At 34.0% G+C, this 20933-nt stretch overlaps 1 protein-coding gene across 1 annotated transcript in view; it reads right to left on the reverse strand.

Moving 5' to 3' along the window:
• ME1 (malic enzyme 1) overlaps positions 1-20933 on the reverse strand; it is a 190146-nt gene that overhangs the window by 137623 nt on the left and 31590 nt on the right. Inside the window, exon 3 of the mRNA XM_058734598.1 lies at positions 20671-20820. Within this exon, the coding sequence (XP_058590581.1) occupies positions 20671-20820 (150 nt within the window). The remainder of the gene's footprint in view (positions 1-20670; positions 20821-20933) is intronic.

The following is a 20933-nucleotide window of genomic DNA, read 5'->3' on the forward strand; positions in this document are numbered from 1 at the left end:
TAGAGCCCTATGACTGACAGATGCAGTTGACACATATTTGTACAAGGAATACAAATGCATTTATAGTTTTAAGGGAATCAATTTCCCTATATTTACCTTCCATTTCTCTGTTTCCTAAAATTGATCTACTATGACCTGGTGTGGTTCTCCAAAGACTAATCCACTCATGCAGATTGATTCTCTATCTCCTTTTTCACAAGACCTATTTTATAAAAGCAAGGCATCATATCACCTATCCTGAATTTTACTATAATGCATTGTCCCAAAGTACAAAACCTTTGGGATTTTATTGGATTTGGTAAGGCTTACCTTGCCCTATCTTTCACATAATCTTCTTACAAGTAAAGTGTAGAGGCACCAGAATGAGGGTATTTGGGCTCTGAATTCAGACACAGAAGAGAGTAAATCAGTGGGAGCTGGCCTCAGTCTTGAGGGAGACACCACCAAAAGGCAAAAGAACCACACACTGAAAATGGATTTTCTCCCTCACATATTTAATGAGAAATCTATCTTTTCAGTTACTCTCAATAGTATGTCAGAATGTCTACTAGAAAGAAAGCAATCTTCAAACAGCTGGAAGCAGAAAACAGTTAATGATACTGATTGTTTTAAATATAACTGAGTACTTCCCCAAATTACTAAATATTTCTGGATATGCTGGATAAAGCACACATGTAAAAATTTAACATGATTTTCAATCAAATAAAAGGTCTATCTTTTAATTTTTTTTTAATGTTCATTTATTTTTGAGAGAAAGAACTCAAGCAGAGGAGGGGCAGAGAGAGAGGGAGACACAGAATTTAAAGCAGGCTCCAGGCTCTGACCTGTCAGCACAGAGCCCAACGTAGGGCTCGAACCCACGAATTGTGAGATCATAACCCGAGCCAAAGTGGGACGCTTAACCAACTGAGCCACCCAGGCGCCCCTAAAAGATCTTTTAATAAGTTATTATATAATTTTATAAAATTTATAATACATTTATTCCTATTATAGTTAATCCTACAATTATATTTTATAAAATGGATATTTTCTATATCTTAGTCTCAAGGGGGTTAATTTTTTTTAATGTTCATTTATTTTTGAGGGAGAGAGAGAGACAGAGCATGAGCAGGGGAGGGGCAGAGAGAGAGGGAGACACAGAATCTAGAGCAGACTCCAGGCTCTGACCTATCAGCACAGAGCCCAACGCAGGGCTCAAACCCACGAACTGAGACATGATAATCTGAGCCAAAGTTGGACGCTTAACCGACTGACCCACCTAGGCGCCCCTAAAAGGTCTATCTTTTAATAAGGTACTATATAATTTTATCAAATTTATAATACATTTATTCCTATTATACTTAACCCTATTATTATATTTTATAAAATGGATATTTTCTATATCTTAGTATCAAGGGAAAAATTATTAGCCACCAAACCATTTTTAGCAATATGTATTTTTATCCTTCACTATGTCAAAAGTTTGATCATTATGTCTGACAAAATTAATGTATTTATTATTTACATATATTTATCTAATTATTTCTAAAAGTCCAACACCAGAACTTAATACATGCATACATACATTCTTACCAAAGTAATATGCCTTCTTTCATACTCCTTACTTCATAAAAACTTATAATCTCAGCTATATATTACACTGCTATATAATAAATGAATGAAATACACGTTTTATAGTTATTTTGTACTATACCATCTTAATCTTGATGTAACGACTTTCAATAATCAACCATACAAGATGTGTGCTATAAATTATTTCTCATTGGTGTTCATAATATTCAAAAAGAAATATTAATGCATTTTTGAACTGGCAGGAAGCCTTTTGGCTGAAAGACTTGATAAAAAGGACTATTAGGCCAATAAAGGTATATGGCAAGTACTTTAAGTGAATGAGCTAAATCTACAACTTCTAAGTTTTGACAAAAGCTTAAGATAAACATATTTGATATTTTAAAAGTCTGTACTGTAAGAGATGTACTGAAATTAATGTTTCAATTTTCCCAATCCTTTCTGAGTATATCAGGTTAAACAAAATTGCTAACAAGTGAAGAATAACAGACATTAGCAGCTATTTGCAAAGTCTTGGTAAAGACTCTGGGATACCTCTCAGAAATTAAAAAAGTTCTGACTCTGGGGCACCGGGGTGGCTCAGTTGGTTGAGCATCTGACTTCAGCTCAGGTCATGATCTCACGGTTTGTGAGTTCAAGCTCCGTGTCGGGCTCTGTGCTGACAGCTCAGGGCCTGGAGCCTGCTTTGGATTCCGTGTGTCCTTCTCTCTCTGCTCCTTCCCTGCTCACACTCTGTCTCTCTCTCAAAAATAAATAAAGGTTTTTAAAAAATTAAAAATAAATAAATAAATAAGTTCTTACTCTAACAACTGGGTAACAAAACATTTTGCAATTCAGATGGTTTCCAATTCTTTCAACATTTTTGAAGGAAGATATAATTTAGTCATTTGGCAAGTCATTAAAAATAAATGTTTATGATATATCTCTATATAACTTTGGGGACATAACTTGGAAAGAGTTCAAAAAATTAACTGATATTGCTATAACAAAATTCTCTCCAGTCCTATCTACGTATTTGCATGAATAGATTTTGTAGCACGTAAAGGTGCAACAGGAATAAGTAACAGGAATAAAACTAATCCTAATAATTATCGTCTACCCACAACTACCATACATCTAGATACACACGAATCAGGAGGGGGGAAAAATAATTCCCATTCCAATAAATGATTTATTTCCAATAAAATTGTTTTTATTTTAATAATCAAAATTTAACACACATATCTGTTGTTAGATCAATTATATGCTAGTAATAATCCTAATAAATTTTTAACATTTGGAACCTTAATGTCACTTCATACACATAGTTTCATTGCACAGAAGTATAATGCTTGATCAATAAAAGACTTTCAGGCATTAAAATGTATTAATTTAGGATAAAATCATGAATAGGAGTGGAATGAAAATATAAATCCAAAGATATTTATAATATTTCTGTTAAAAAACATTTGTTTTTATATATTTTAAATACACAATGACTATATAAAACTGTATCCCATTGGATACATCTAAATGAAATATAATAGTTTTATTTTGATACGTCAATAATTAAATATATTGGAAACTGCATTCCTTGCAATTACTCACAGTTACGATACAAGTTTTTTTTAATGTTTATTTATTTATTTTGAAAGAAAGAGAGAGAGAGAAAGCACATGCATGCACATGCGGGAGTCGGGGGTGGGGGGGAGAGAGAGAGAATCCCAAGCAGACTCTGTGCTGTCAGCCCAGAACCCAACTTGGCTCCATCTCACAAACCATGAGATCCTGACCTGAGCTAAAATCAAGAGTCACACGCTTAACCTACTGAGCCATCCAGATGCCCCTTAGATGTCAAGAAGGACAGTTTTTCAAAATTCTCTTAAGGGGTGTACAAGCAAAATAGTATGATGATCACTGATACACAGTAATTCAATGATGTTGAATTTTCACTGATGTTGACAGATATTAGTTCCCTATATGATGCACAAGTTCAGTGTTAAATAAAATTTATTTGTAAATGTGACTGGTCAAAGAACTGAGCAAAATTCTTTCTCTTTAAGTTTATTTATTTTGAGGCAGGGGAGGGGCAGAGAGAAAGGGAGATAGAGAATCCTAAGTAGGCTCCACGCTGTCAGCACAGAGCCCGGTGTAGGGCTCTATCTCACCAACCATGATGAGATCGTGACCTGAGCCGAAATCAAGAGTGCAATGCTTAAACAAATGAGCCACCCAGGTGCCCCTGAGCAAAATTCTTAAATCAGTTGAGAGGCATACCAAGAGAACATGCACTTCGACAGGGATTAGCAATGATTTAGAATCCAAAAAATAGTTTTCACTGTATTTAAGATGAAACATATGAATTTTGAAAGTTATTTTTTACTATTTGTAGACTCTTCTTTCTAAGGGTTTGTGTTTCCCATACATTGTGAATAGCTGCAGAATCCTCCCAATGGTGTAGTTATACTCTAGCCCATTTATATGACCAGAAGTATTAGGGGAAACAATTAAGTTTCTATCAAGCATGCCTCTTCAGAAAGGGAAAGAAAATCATTTGGCATTGGTGAAATTACCACAGTTACTCTCAAGTATGCTTGAGAGTATCATTATTGGAAATTTTAAATTTATACCAATTTGGCAGTATATTGGTAATCAAAAGAATTTAATCTTTCAAGCTCCCAAATATATAACAAATTAGTTTAAAAGAGAGAAGAAATAAGTTGATGAAGAATTATTTGAAAGAAAAATGTATGAAACATTTGGGATCTCAGCCATCAAGCTCAAGACCTTGCTAATTAACTATGTCACATATTCATAGCTGGGAAAACAAAGGGACTGCTGCTTAGAAGGTATTAAAACAAAGACTAAAATGATGGTTTTAGTTTCTGGTCTTTTGTTTTCCTTTTAAACTAAAAGAAAACAGAATCAACAAATTGATAAATGCTTTCACTTATAAAGATTTGAGGCAGTAACCAATATGAGTTACAGATTCGGGGAAATCATGAAATCATTCAAATCATAGGAACGTGACAGAAATCCAGAAGACTGGCAAGCTTTAGTCTGTTTTCTCTGAGCTGCAGGAAGCCACCCAACCCTGGAGAAGAAAGCAGATATGAAATCCTAGTAAGATGCCTTTTTAAGGAGGACATGCACTTTTCACTTAGCCTGGGAGGAAATCTTAGGGGCTAATGACTGCCAAAAATCTGGGTTTACAAGACATACTCATTAAAGAGAATGTAATGGGGGGTGGGGAGAGACAGGAAAAAGAAAATCGTTTTTAAAAAAACTACTGTGATTGAGTACAAAATACAGCCAAAGTCCAAGGGTGAAAGGGAGTTAGTTCTCAAGTCTAATTAAAGGAAGTAATACCATGGCATCTGGGAAGAGGGGGGAAAAAAAGCTTTTCTTCAATTTTGAGAGGAATTTATCAAATATTCTTTATATAAAGGACATTGAACAATATATTAGATATTGTTTCCATTAGAAGTTTTAATAAAAGATATAGAAGAATCTATTCTATTTGGCATTTCTTTCTCATATGGACCCTAATCAAAACAGAATATAATGTTAAGTTATGAATGCCTGCAAATCAGGTTGAATAAATCAAAAATACACTTCACTGAGAATAGTTTGTTGTACAGCTAAAATGTCAAACCAGGAGAGGGGCACTTGGGTGGCTCAGTAGGTTGAGTGTCCGACTCCAGCTAAGATCATGATCTCACAGTTTGTGAGTTTGAGCTCTGCGAAGGGCTCTCTGCTGTTGGTGCAGAGCCCCTTCAAATCCTCTGTCCCCCTTTTTCTCTGCCCCTTCCTTGCTCTCGCACTCTCTCTCAAAAAAGTAAACAAACATTAAAAAAAAAATCAAACCAGGAGGTATATTCTCTGCTCAATACTTACCTACTGATTGGGATGACTAGAGGGTAGGTTTTATACAAATTCAAGGTCACAGTTAGCAGATACTTTGGACAATATAAATCCTTCATAAAAAAAATTTTCTTGTAAGTAGCTTAATACATAAATGCGACTTCCAGCAACTTATTCATCTGTTTTCCAACCACAAGGAATTCTTCCCACCCTAGTCATTGGTGGTTTTCTTTGGGTAAAGAGTGAAGAATATCATCCCTTGAGATTGTTTTGTATTTTTTATTTTTAGAGGAATGTATCTCATTCCAAATAAGAGAAGAAAGCTGTCATATATATATATATATATATATATATATATATATATATATATATGTGTATATACATATATATATTTGGCATTCCTCATGTTAGTGAGTTACATACTTTAGTATACACACACAGTTCAAATTACTTCCTTATTTATGTTACTAATAAAATGAATTTTATTAGTACAACATTCCACATTATTTAGAGTGAACTTTGTGCTCTATTTGTTACATGAGAAATAATGGAGAGTAATAAAGGAAAAAGAAACCACATTGCCACGTCCAAGACTTTAACAGTCACATGTTGGGAATGTCTTATAACTGCAAAATAATAAATTAGAAGCTAAATTTGGTATAGAAACCTTTGCAAAAAAATGTATGTGACATCAGGATCTCATGTATATTACTGGAAAAATTAGTGAGTTCACCTTATGTTAAAAAAAATAGAATTTCCTAATATTAAATAGATTTTTTCTGGATGAGGGTTTCCTTGAGAAGCTTTATATAGTTTCAATTATTGCTTAGACTTAACACTTTCCATCTGTTTTCAGAAATATTTGTACTTCCTTGGAACTATCCAATATAATAAACTGGTCATGAGGCTAAATAACATACAAACTTCCTTTGTGCTCTATGAATACTTTAAAAAAAACATGCTCCTGGTAATTTTTTATATAAGTCTTTACTGGCTAGTGTCTTAGAAATATTTCCATTAATCATATTTATAATATATAACTTATATTTGAATATCATTTTTTTGAAATCTTCTAATCCTAAAAATAATTTGGGTTGATGATTCACATGATACCCAGACTTTTCTTACATTTTTCTAAATACATTTTATAACATAACAAGTTATGTTCCAATTATAACTATGTAGTCAGTGTTAAATCTAAGTTTCAATACTTACAAAAAGAAATTTTGCTTCCTAAGATTTTGATACTTGAGAACTATAGAATTTCTGCCATATATGTCCTGTCAACAGTTTTAAAAAAGATCATCTTATTTAAATATAATCACAATAGTAATTTTACAGATGAGGAAACTACAGATCAGGGAATTTACATTACAGACCAAAGATCACACTGTTAATAAGAAGCAATAAAGAGATTTACACCAAGCCTCTTCAGGTCCAAAGCACACTCTGGGCTGGGAATGTTTATTCACTCTCTCACCCATTTATACACTCAACAAAAACTGTGCAAAGTTCTGCCTGGTTCTAGGTAGAGGTGAAGTGTACAGAATTGCTCCCTTCAAGAAAAAAATGGTCAAGAGACAGTCAGACAGAAAAGAGTCAGTTGCTCTATGTTAGTGTGAAAGCAACCACCCAGGGGTATGGGTGCTACTTGACTTGGGGTGGGGAGCTGGGTATGAAGAGCAGAAAAAGGTTAACAATGAAGACAGAGAAGTAAGCAAAGGAGCCAGATTACAAAAATCCTTGAAAGCCATGCTAAGGAGCTTGGACTTTCAATGGTGGAAATAGACAGTCATTCAAAGATTTTGGTCAAGAAAGTGATATAATTAGGCATCCCGTTTTGAAACTCCCTCTCTTTTGAAATGAGAAGGGTCTAATCTAAAAGACTGGCAACAGGATTGAATGGATGAGAGATTCAATGGATAATTAAGAGGTAAAATTGGCAAGGCTCAAAAGGAAAAGGAAGGGGGAAAACCCTGACTATGTCTGAGGTATCTGGTTTAGGTGACTGAGTGGGTCGTGTTGCAACTTACAGTGTTAAGAAACCTGGGGACTGGGATGTTAAGCTGAGGAGTAACAGAACCAAGAAGAAAACGTTAGAGAGCACTGACATTTTAGTGGGTGGAATGGATCACTGCACTTAGTTGTACAGATTAAGAAGGAAATATATCGAAGAGGGGAAATGTATTAGGTTTAGTTCATGGAAATAAAATGTGAAGCCAATGAATTCATAGGGGACATGGGAAAGAATATACGTGATAAGGAGGATAAAGCTGCAGAGTGTTTACATTCTTACAACCACAAGAGTGAGAGGAGCCAAGAACACAGCTGGAGTTAAACTCTGTGGAATAGAAGGTCCAGCTGAGACTGAACTATGCAGAGTTATAGAAATCCACCCCCACATTAATAATATTTTAATTTAAAAAATAGGTGCATAGAAATGAAATGAATAGTATTTTATGGCAGTATAAAACATTGTCTAATTAGCTCTTCCTTGAAGGAAAAGAAAGAGTTGGTTCAGGATGGATTTGTGCAGTGGACAAAGGACAAGATCATAAGAGTACTGACTTGGGTTGTAAATAAAATGGACTGCCATAAGCCTGCATGCTTGAGAAATTCTTATGGACAGCAGATCTTCTTATCTCCTGCTAATGTTTTCAGGGTCAGTTAAATACACCATGTGTTGTATATCCACCTAGTTGCAACCGTCACTGCAGGATTAAGGGACTTGCCTGACCTCCTTGCTCCACATCCTAAGAGGATCAAGTCTGCTCAGTGATTCGGATTGATGGAAGGAGGGCCAATATCACAACAGTCTTCTTATTGGTCTTCCTATTTCCATTCTAGCCTCTCGTTTCCAATCTTTTATCCACATAGCGGCTAGGATAATCTTTGAAAACTTTTAAGAGAATGCAATCATTCCTCTGCTTCAAATACTTCAATGGCTTCCCAAATGGATTAAGAATAACAATGAAACTCTACCATGATCCACAAGGCCCTGCATGTGACTCCTGTCTTATTCAAACCTCATCTCAAACCACCTTCTCCACTATCAGACCTTTTGAACATGCTACTTCCTCAGCCTCAAATGCTTTTTTCCTCTGGCTTTTTACAAGCCAACTCCTCATCCTTCAGGTGTCAGCTTAAATACTGTCTCCTCAGAGATACATCTCTGACTACACTCTGAAAGGAAATTCCCTTGTTATTCTTTATCATGCCTTATGTTCATACCCTTCATAATACAAGCTGTGCTCATGTATTTCTTTGTTCACTTGAATATTACCTGTAAGTTCCACAAAGACAGGAAATATGTGTTTCATTTACTTGCACTCAGATTAGTAAAGTGCCTGGCATGCACTTTACTACATTTCCGTTAAAGAAAAGAAGGAGAGAAGAAACCATGAGCACAGAGAATCAACAAAAAGATTCTGATGAAGTGGCAAAGTTGAAGAAGAAAACAAAGCAAAAACCTTTGGGAAGAACTGACTGATCAACCATATTATTTGATAATTTCTAAAACCAGGTTTAAACGGTTAAATTAATGTCATTAATTCAATTAATGGTAGAAACTTTTTAAAGAAAAACTGTATTTCAGCAATATTCCTATGAAATATCTATTAGATATATCTAGAAAATAAGATATGAAATTCTTTGCATATACTGTAATATTTAAGAAAATAATCTTAATTAACAAATCTTAATAATCTTAATAGTTTAGAGGAAAGGTTCAAGAAACTACGTAAGAGTGGAGCTTCTCTGACCACCTCAGTAGAAAACATAATCAATCTAAGATAAAAAAGACTCAACACTGGTATGCAAAGATGTGATGGTTAATTTTCTGTCTCCATTTGGGTAGGTATGGTATCTAGACATTTGGTCATACACTAGATGTTTCTGTGAAGGTAATTTTGTGTGTGTGTGGATGTGTGAAGGTAACTTTTAAGTGAGATTAACATTTAAGTCTATAGACTTTGAGTAAAGCAAATTACCCTCCATAATGTAGATAGGCCTCATCTAATCAGTTGAAGGCCTTACTAGAAAAGAATGATCCCTCCCAAGGATGAAGGAATTCTTCTAGCAGACTACATTTGGGTTTGACTACATCAACTCTTCCCTGGGTCTCCAGGCTGTCAGCCTACCTTCAAGATTTTGGACTTGCCAGTGCCTAAAACTGTGTAAGCCAATTCCTTAAAATAAACCTCTACACACACACACACACACACACACACACACACACACACACACACACCTGATTTAGTTTCTCTGGAGAGCTCTAACACAGAGGTCTAAAGGGTAGAAAACACATATTCAAGTCCTAGCTCTGGTACTTACAACCTGTGTGATCACTGAGTTTCCTTGGAATGATTATTTTCAATTATAAAATGAGTGGACTGAAAAAATCAACAACTACCAAACGTTAATGATTCTGTCTCCAATATACCACAACTCAACTGTTTCCAAATAAATGTGAAATGAAAATGTACATAAAAATAATTTTAGGGAAGCTCTTATTCATCTACTCATTTTAAAATTAGTATGAGCAGGGGCGCCTGGGTGGCTCAATCAGTTAAGCATCTGGCTTTGGCTCAGGTCATGATCTGTGGTTCCTGGGTTCGAGCCCCATGTTGGGCTCTGTGCTGATAGCTCAGAGCCTGAAGCCTGCTTTAGATTCTGTCTCCCTCTCTCTCTGCCCCTCCCTCTCTCGTGCTCTGTGTCTCTCTCTGTCTCTCAAAAATAAATAAACATTAAAAAAATTTAATTAGTATGAGCATACCAATTAACTACAAAGTAACCGGTGTTCTTATAGTTAAAATCCAAAGGACCTTCCATAGTAGAAAATACTGGAAAGAATCCTAATGTAACACTGAATTCAACAGACAGATGGCATTTATTTGGCATATTGTCAATAAAAATTAACTTCTTCCATTAGGGAAATAATATTCTTACAACATTTTCAGCTTTTAAAATAAATTACCTCATTTCATAGTGAAAATGTTTTATTTCACAAGGCAACACTATTTTTGTAAAATAGGTAAAATATGATAGCCTCCAAATTATTATGAATGCCATTCATTCAGCCACTAGACAATCATATTAAGACTAGGACGTATATTGCTAAATGAGAAATTTGCATAGAAAAAAGTGAAATTCAGTAACTTTCATAGATAATTATATAATTTGGAATGCTATCAAATATTTTATAAATTTTAGTACTGTGAACATATCACATATATGAAGCTAAAATTGACCATTTCGATTTTGCCTTTAAAATAGTTAAACTTTATACTATAAAATTACTTATGTATAAAATAACCAACATTTTTAAAGGTATATAAAAGCATTCTTAGATGATAATTATAGATTATTTTGTCAAGAAAACTGATGAAAACAGGGGCCCCAGGGTGGCTCAGCCACCTGCCTTTGGCTCAGGTCATGATCTCAGGGTTCATGAGTTCCATCCCAGCATTGGGCTCTCTGCTGGCCACACAGAGCCTACTTTGGATCCTCTGTCCCCCTCTCCTTTTGCCACTCCTCCAGTTGTGTTCTCTCTCTCAAAAATAAAAATAAATAAAAACTTAAAACAACAACAAAAAAGAAAACTGATAGAAACAAATCTCCAAATTTCAGAAGCATACCTGAGAGGCATGTAGGAAATTTTGGAAAGGGCAAACTGTAACCTGGCGATTCTCTTCAATTACTGATTTGGGCAGAGGGGGCCAGTAGGGGAGGTAGAAACATCGCCTTAAAGAAAACTCTTGCTAATAATGCCTCTACTAGCTAGACTATAACTAAGTTTAAATATATATATCCAAGACTTTGAAAGCATATACAGAAAAACAAATAGTCTGAAAAAAAAAAACTACAGAAAAGATTAGATCAGAAGATGTAATTACTTCAAGTAAGAAAATGTCAACATTAAACTTCTTATCCATTAAAACTGGAGAAATTTTGAAATCAAAACATTGTAGCCAGGATACAGCTGTGTAAACTGACATGTGTTTGTGTGTTTGGGTGAAGGAGTAGGAATTTTGATGAGATGTGTCATCAAGTCACTGTAAATCTGTTTAAAATCCTTGCTTCAAAACATACTATTTTAAATAATTCCTAAAATTATGATTAAAGTGGTCACTAAAAAACTTTCTGAATTAGAAAGGGTTTTTTGAAATGAGGTGTGAGTTAGTTGTGAGATGTTCCAAGCACCTAGGAATTACTCATTTGTAGGCTGCTCTTTTAAAAGTTCACTGAATTTTCTAGTTAAAAGTGACCTTAGAATTCAACTACTTTATAATTACACTCAATGCAAAAATCTGATTTATAATATATAACCAACAGATTATCCAAACCATGTAAGTATTTCCAATGATGGAGCGTAAGGAAGTTTATTCTAATGACAGATAGTTCAATTATCAGAAAAATCTTCCTTTACATTGAAATTAAATCTATAACCCTGTAATATAATGTCCATCCTCTGATTTTAGGTCTACACTTGGGGGCTAGACCATGCGAGTTTATACTTTTTTTCCACATGAAAATATTTCAAATAATTGAAGAATTAGCTATATCCCTTTCAAGTTTCCTCTTTTAGTTTAAATATTTCTATTTTCACCAACCCTTTCTAATATGACAAGTTAGAACTCTTATTGCTTTGGTCACTCGTGTCTGTTTGCCAACGACCCTGAAAAGAATGGCATCCAAACTAAATGCAATATTCTTGACATGATGTTATATAAAGAACTATTGCCTCCATTTGAAAAAAAAAAAAAACAACCTTTATTCTTAGTAATAACAACACTGATTTATAACCCTTCTTAAAAATACATAATGATGCCCTAATTAATATATTTTCATAAATACTGCTGGAGATAAAACTTGGCAATTTTCTTAATTCTCTGTATGCTGTGTATAAATTTAAATCAAAACACCTGGATGTACCACACGGATTGTAGCAGAGTTATTTTTGGATCCTAAACTTACATTTCCATTCAAGTTTTCCACATTTAAAATCTCTACATGAATATGGAGACTTGATGAACTGTTACTTTACACTTTTAAGGGTCTTTTACAGTAAAAGATAAGTTTCACTGCCTTGCTGAAGAGATTTATATGTCTTTGCATACACTTAGACAATCCTTAGATCTTGATAGGAAGAATTAATGTTGAATCATGCCTACATTTTTTCCATTCTCTAAATTTTTCCTAATTATGGCAATACTTAGGAAAAAAGAAAGTCTGGAATCTTAAACCACCTCTGGGCACACACTGAATTTCCAGCACTTAAGATATAGGATACTCTACCTCAACTCCTGTTTAGCACAAGTCACATACACATTTTCTTAAATATCGCATTTAGTCTGCTCAGAAACAAAAGTTAATTTGAATTACTAGTTCAAGAAATCATTACCTACATCTCCATAATAAATGAAAATCAATTTTGCAAATAATTATCTCTAAAAAATCAGCTGAATTAACAGGTAAGAGATTTGAACTAGTCCAGACATTCCATCTAACTTGTTTCAAATCTTTGAAAAAAAATTCCAATATATAGTGCTTTTTCTCATACTTTAAAGTGGAATAGATGCAAATATTAGGCCTATTTCAAGGGAAAGGAGATCAATTAACAAAAGAATATTCTGAAATAAGTATAAATCAAAATCAAAGGTTTATTATTGTAGGTAAATGGCGGAAAAGTTTATTAACATCAAACATTAAAATGATTTGTAGAAACATTAAAAAATGAGTTACTCTCTTAAACATCAACTATTTGAGTTTCTAGAGATACAGAAAATCCTAATACAGTAAAAGATAAAAATTACGAACTAAACCAGAGTTTAAAGGCAAAAATATTCCCTGATTCTCAAAAGTTACCTACATTTTTTTAAAGATTCTGAAGTCGCTTAACTGAAGAAAGCCAAATCCAATCAAGAATAGCCCTGGTCTTCCTGGGCGCCTCTTGTATCCAGGACCTCTTATAGGGGTATGACCTGCTCTCACCCCTTCCCAGACAACCTACAGTGCTGACACTGAGGGGATCCAGGACAGCAGGAGAATCCGGGACAGCAAGAGATATCTATTAACCTCTGGGCCCTAGATCACTTGGCTGTTTACATCACAATGGTTCAGTAACAACCAGATAGCATTAAATTATTGAAAAGTGCCACAGCCTTACTTCAAGGGTTGAAAATTTCACCAATAGTTATTAAAACTGTCTGTGAAACCATATTTCTTTCCCATAAGCAAATTAAACGCTTGATTTATAAATTACTGAGGTACTTAAGTATTTATAGCTTCATAAAGTGAAATTCCCATCATACAGCTATATAGGACATCACAAAAATAGATTACATTTAAGAAAACCAGGTAGGGGCGCCTGGGTGGCTCACTTGGCTAAGCGCCTGCCTTCATTCAGCTCAGGTCATGATCTCATGTTTTGTGAATTCAAGCCCCGTGTCAGGCTCTGTGCTGACAGCGCAGAGCCTAGAGCCTGCCTCAGACTCTCCGTCTCCCTCTCTCTCTGCCTCTCCCCAGCTCACACTCTGTCTCGCACTCTCTCTCTCTCTCTCAAAAATAAACATTTAAAAAAAATGTTTTAAAAGCAGGTAGATCTAACATGAGAAAATTTAAAAAGAATATGAAAGCGTCCATTCTAAATTGTTCAATGATAGTTATTATAGTTATAATCTGCACTACAGAATAAGAACATTATTGGGTTAAAGCAGTATTAGCTCTGGGAAGGTTTGTTTTTACATTGATTCCCATCAAAACCAAGACTCTCACCCTATAAGACTACAACACTTGCTGAACTTCTGGCACATCTGCAAAAACTATGTTTCCATATGAGTAAACAATCTCCATTTCTAATCACGGTCTAATTATGGTCATGGTTTTAACTGTTTCTATATTACTAGGTATTTGTCTTCATATAAAATTGCACTTGAGGTAATAAAAGCTTAGTCCTTGTAATTTAAATAAACACTCCAACTCCTTTTTGGAATTGTGAAGGAAATATATATACAAACAAACTATAAATGTAGAAAAACTATTTTAGTATTTTGTTTTGGTTCATCTTAATATTTCCTTTCGTGCATTTCTCTAAGAATATTCTGGGGAAAAAATAAAGTAAAAAAAATAGAACATCTTATTGACTGACTCTCTGACAATTAGTCTTGTTGACAACCTTTGCCACTGTCAAAATCAAAACAGGTACCATCTATGTAGCATACATAATGTGGGAGTTAAAATACAAGGAGCTTTAACTATATTATCTACTAAGTTCCAGGTCCATACATTTAATTGCCAACTAGACTTCCTTACTTGGAAGTCCCACAGACATTTAAAATTCACCATGTCCTGAAAAGAACTATCTCCCTTACAAACATATTCCATTACTCTGAAACTTGGTGAATGATACCACCATCCACTGAGTTATCAAGAAACCTGGGAGTTACGGGGCACCTGAGTGGCTCAGTTGATTAAGTATCCAACTTTGGCTCAGGTCATGATCTCACAGTTCGTGAGTTTGAGCCTTGCATCGGGCTCTGTGCTGACAGCTCGGAGCCTGGAGCCTGCTTCAGATTCTGTGTCTCCTCTCTCTCTGCCCCTTCCCTGCTCATACTCTTTGTTTCTCAAAAATAAATAAAAGTTAAAAAAAATCATCATCATCATCATCATCATCATCATCATCATCATCATCATCCTGGGAGTTATAATAATATCAGTTGTAACAACCACTACCTGGGGACACTACTTTGTGCCAAGAATTATGCAAGGTATATTAACTATGTTAAATCTAACACCACCCTCCAAAACCTGCAAAATAGGTATCACTCCAAAAAATCTTACAGTAAAGAATCCTGTTTAATTTCAGCCAATTCAGGTTTTCTTCAATTAATTTGAGCACTGAATGCTTTTTTCACCATAATTTCTGGCAAACCAAGCAACGGTACTAGTCAGATCAAACTTTGGAAATGCCTTTTTAAAAAACAAAACAAAACAAAAAACCATCATCAAACCTTTTTGTTAGCTCATCCTTTTTACCAAAATCGTATCAGTGATCTACTAGATAAAAATGAGTAGCTGAAAGGAAGATTATAGAAGTTTACAGTTGTATTGTCTGTATGTAAACAAAATTTTACTTCCTCATAGCCTGATTGCTCAGAGTAAGTCCAATTTCTTTCAAATCAATTCTTTATGAAAATTTACCTGTTAGAATAATATGTTTAAAGAGTAGGAGAAATAAAGAACATACCAGTATTTTATGCTTTGTTATGAGATTGAATGAATCGAGTAATATTAAGTTGCTATTTCTAGGAGGTACCAAATAACATATTCAGCACTACCCAGGCACTAAGCTTAAAAGCATGGGAAATAGAGGAATAATTTATACAATATGATCCCTTCTCTCTAGATGCTTACAATCTAGTTGGGAATAAATAAATAGTAAAAAACCAACAAGAAAGACCAAGAAGAGAAAAAAAAAAACAAACTGAGCTCACAGATCGAGCAGATTGTGATTGCCAAACATGGGGGACAGGAAGTAGGTGAAGTGGGTAAAAAGGTTGAAAAGGTAAAAATTTCTAGTTATAAAATAAATAAGTCATGGGATGTAATGTACAGCATGGTGACTACAGTTAATAATACTGCATATAATAAAAATGCACATTTGAAAGCTACTAAGAGAGTAGATCTTAAAAGTTCTCATCACAAGAAAAAAAAATTTTTATAACCATGTATGGTGATGGATTTTAACTAAAACTATTGTGGTGATCATTTCACAATACACAAATATCAAATCATTATGTTGTGCACCTGAAATTAATATAATGTTATGTCAATTATATGCCAATAAAAAATAAATTAAAAAGTAAAATAAAAACAGACCAAGAGTACTTTGATAGAACATTAGAAATATCAAAAGAAGGAACATGATTAATTGCCAAAGGCATGGTAAAATGATATGTAGCTAATAAGAGCTCAGAAGAGAAAGAGAGGATTCTTGGAAAATGCAGTGTAAAATAAAACAGGTAAAAATATTTCCAAAGAAATTACATAAATCTGCTTTAGCGATTCTTTATGTATACCTGCATTATCAATTTGCATTAAATTTTTCTTTTAAAAAAAAGTTTTACAGAATACAAGTAATTCAAGTAACACAGTAGGCTCAGCATTCTGCAAAAATACAAAAAGAATCATGTCTAGCTCCAAAAATCACCTCTATCTACAAATTAGCCACAATTGTATATGCTGACATAAGCATATTGCAATACCAAATACTGAAAATTCTGCAAGAATTAAAATGTTATGGGTACATGGGAACAAGATAATCCAAACAAACTCGACATTTTTAAAAATCATTATCCACAACATCTTGAAAAACCCAAAGTATCTATGCCAAAGAAAAAAGAAATTCCACAGAAGACCAATAAATGGATAATCCAGCATCATACCTTAGGAAAAAATATGTTGGCAGAATTATTCATATAAGAACTTATTTTTGGATACCTAGCCAGATTTTAATGCCATATTTAAAATGAAAAATAAATATCTAGTCATAGAAAAGTATCATATTGAGACAGGGAAACTCAAAGGGCCCATGAAAAACTGCTTTATTCACTCTTTACTTTTTTCTCTTTTTTTCTGCTTCTACTCTTGCTAGGACCTATGCCCCACCCCCCTACACACACCTCATAGAACACATAATGTATGTCTTCCTTGCAAAGGTCAAGGATTTAATGATTTCTTTGGAGACTTTGAGCACAATAGATACCACTGAAGGAGTGACCAGGAAGGTTCATCACGAATGTCTTCCAAGACCACTGACTCAAGACCCCTGGCTGCAGGGTACAAGTGACTTATGGAGAATACCTAAATACTCTTCATTCTTGGATTACTGACAAGATCTGGGCACCAGACCACCATCCTCAATAAAAACTCCAGGCCCCAAGCAAAGACGAGGTTCACTCTTCCTTCCTTTCTCAGTCTCCCAGACACTCTGTCCATATCTACACACTCTCCATACCTTAAAAAACAGCCAAGAACCCTCCTGGCTGGTCCTATGGGACCTCCCTCTGGGTCCTTGGACCCAGCCAGCCTGCATCAATATCGTTAAGCTATATTAGAAAGTATGAGATCAAAGATATACCTGTTTGTAATTGTATTAAGCTCAGTACTTATACTATTATCTCTTAACTTTCACTTATTATGTTCCTAATTGCTACCCCCAATTATACAAAGTAAATATAACAAGAGGAATCCTCCTGTTCATTTTCTGAATGTCTTACAATACTTGCTGTTGCAGTAAGAAAGATTAAATAGACATTTGTCAATTTTGGCTTTAAAAAATAATCTATATGCTAAATGAGGCCTGAAAGATCCATTATTATTCAAACACAATTAACAGTTTCCTGCCCAATTAAATACAATGTCTAAATATATCCCACATAACACATTTTCAAACAGGTTTCTTTCTTTACAGTCCTAAGAGAAGCCAGGAGAATGATTGCATTAAAGAACTTCAAAATCATCAAAAGTTTAGCAAGATCTACACATTAAAAATCAACATTAAAGAAAACTGCCATAAAGCAACCATATATAAATATGATTGTATATATATTTATTTATATAAATATATAGATCATATATAAATATCATATATAAATAGTTTTAGGAACTTGACTTTCTCTGTTAGTAAAGCATTCCTTTACCTAAATTTCAAATACTGTATGTAAGTTGGAAGAATAATAAGATGAATATCTCCACCAAGATTCAACATTTGTGAGCATTTTGTTACAAATGCTCTGCTACCTCCTGCCCCATCTCTTCCTCTTCCCCTTTCTTTAATCTATCAATTTATTTATTTCTGGCAAGCACCCCATAATCAATATATTAATACTTCTAAAGAAAAACAGATAACACTAAGTCAGATAAATACTAAAAATACCCTTATATAAATTCAGTTCCACTTCCCACCAAATGGGTTCAGACACATCAGGTTTTATCCCAAATTTAAATTTTTTAAATGTAGATAAAGGATGGTGGGCTGCAGCTTAATCCCCATGTCACAGAGGCGGAAACTAAGACATACAAAGGATAAATAATGTATTCAAGACTAAAACAAGTAGCAAAACCAAGTACGAAAATATAGGCAATCTACTCCAGAGCCTACTTCTAACCACTGCTCTAGGAAGCCTCCAGTCCAACAGGAAACCCTCATGCCTTTCTTGATCTATCCAGAATAATTCCATCACCCCTAACTGTAATGCTGGCCTAATCTGGACACCATCCTCTCACTGGGTTTACAATAGCCTGCTACCCAGGCCATCTGGTTCTTCTATCCATTCGACTACTAGTAAAAGCTAATGTTCTTTAGCCTCCAAGAAACTACAGGTTCTGTGCTCTCTCATTTATGTTATACCAGTGACTTCACCTACCACTCTCCTCTCTCTCACACCACCAGCACACTGGCCTCTATGCAACTCCTTGTCCCCAGGCATGTTCCCACTTAGGGCCTGGCACATGTTTCCTTTTATATCTACACGACTGCCCCCCTCACTACTATGGTATCATTTTCCAATGAGGCCCTACACTGTCCACTTTATTTAAAGGTGCAACTACCCCCCCACTGAGCGATGGACTCTCCAAATGCCCTTTTCCTGCCCTAGTTTTTCTAATATTTATTACCTTCCAACATCCTAGACAGTTCACTTATTTTTTATCTCCCTATCTTTTCTGCTCTTAGATTTATAGGTGTACCAATGTATGCTCAGCCCTTAGAAAATCATCTAATGTATACTAAATGCACAAAAAGTAATTGTTGCTATTGGGACTTCTATGTCAACTTCAACCCAAATCCTTTGAGTTATGCTCCTCTACATCTCTTATAGTTAGCATTTCTCAGTATATCCCAAACAGTTACAATTTCAAAAAATATGCTTAAATTACATTTTAAAACAGCTGAGTGTTACACACTTATGCTTTTATGAAGACTATTTTTAGAAACACACTTTATAGACATGGAGAGATGTTCATGTCACTGAGAGAAGATAAGGAAGAGCTTATATAGTATGATCTTTGTGTAAGGAAAACAGTATATATTTGTGTGAATTTAAAGGTTTTCTGGTATAATGACATTAGGTATTTCCAAAGCATTTCTCCCTTCTGCATATTTGTATTTTCTCATTTTTTCAATAATGAAGATATATTGTTTGTATGATTAAAAAATAAATATACTTCTATATCCCCAAAATTATTCTTCACAATACAATTACCAGCTAAATTCTAACTCTTGCTCTATTAATAAAATATGTATCCACTGTTAATACAGCTGTTTTATAAATGCAATATAGATATATGCTATTAATGTAACTTAACAGACCATCTACAGATATTTATCTAATTATTTTCTTTATACAAGGGATGATGGGGTCAATTCTTTTCTTTATACAAAGAATAACATGACACAAGTGTGTTAAATATTACCAATATTATCTATGGGAAATCCACATATTCAATCTAAGTTTCAGATATTACCTTTGGAACACTCCTTTCAATGGCAGTTCTTTTAATAAGCTTTTTTACTTGTGGTATAAACTTACAAACATTTTTTATCTTTAAATTCAGAACTATAAGTTCTGAAGCATAAATATATTCAACTTGAGCTTTTGATTTTGCTGCTGTTAAAAGTATTATTTATTATTTATTTCAAATGTGTCCTGCTTCAAAGTATTTAAAGTAATATAATTAATAAAATAAAGCTCTGGATTTAGAAAAATTATATTCTATATTTTACACAACTTTAAAGGTGACTAATATTTCACTTAAGGAAAATCAACAAAAGAGCTACTTTATTTTTTTTAAAGAGCTACTTTAATGCCAACTCTTAATTTAGAAAATGTATTCATTTTCAGAAAAATTTGGAATCCTTGTTTTAACTTCTGATATGTATAGAAAATACTGTTAATTAACATTTCAAAGTCAAGCTTAATTATGGTCAATTACTTTCTTCCCAAATAAAAAATAAGTTCATTTATTGTCTATAAAAGGAAACCTAAATTGGCTTATAATGCTTTCCCATGATCTTAAATCTAGAAAAATAATACTATATTTTTTAATGTTTACACATATTTATATCTGAAGTTCTTTTAAATGAAATTTGATTTCAATTTTTCCAAAATTAAATTCCATTCAATAATTTCTTAATTATTATAAAAACTTTACAAAAAAATAAAGACTCAAGTGTATTTAAAATGAAAGTTTACATACCTTGGCTTCCGAAATGCTAAACTATATTGCTGGCAAGCCAGACCCACAGTGGGGGTATAAACAATAGGCATGAATTTCTCAATGTCAGACATTAGCACTCTGTAAAAGAGTTTTTCATTTCGATCTTGAAGATCCATTAAGAGAAGATACCTGTGGAAATTGGACATAATGAGATCTATATTCCAACAAATCATGAAATAGCTGCTTAGATTTTTAACCACTGTTCAACAAAGCATTAAGTACTTTTTAGGTCATAAAGACAA

The sequence above is a fragment of the Neofelis nebulosa genome, chromosome 6, assembly GCF_028018385.1.
Source record: "Neofelis nebulosa isolate mNeoNeb1 chromosome 6, mNeoNeb1.pri, whole genome shotgun sequence".
In the NCBI taxonomy this organism is placed as follows: Eukaryota; Metazoa; Chordata; class Mammalia; order Carnivora; family Felidae; genus Neofelis; species Neofelis nebulosa.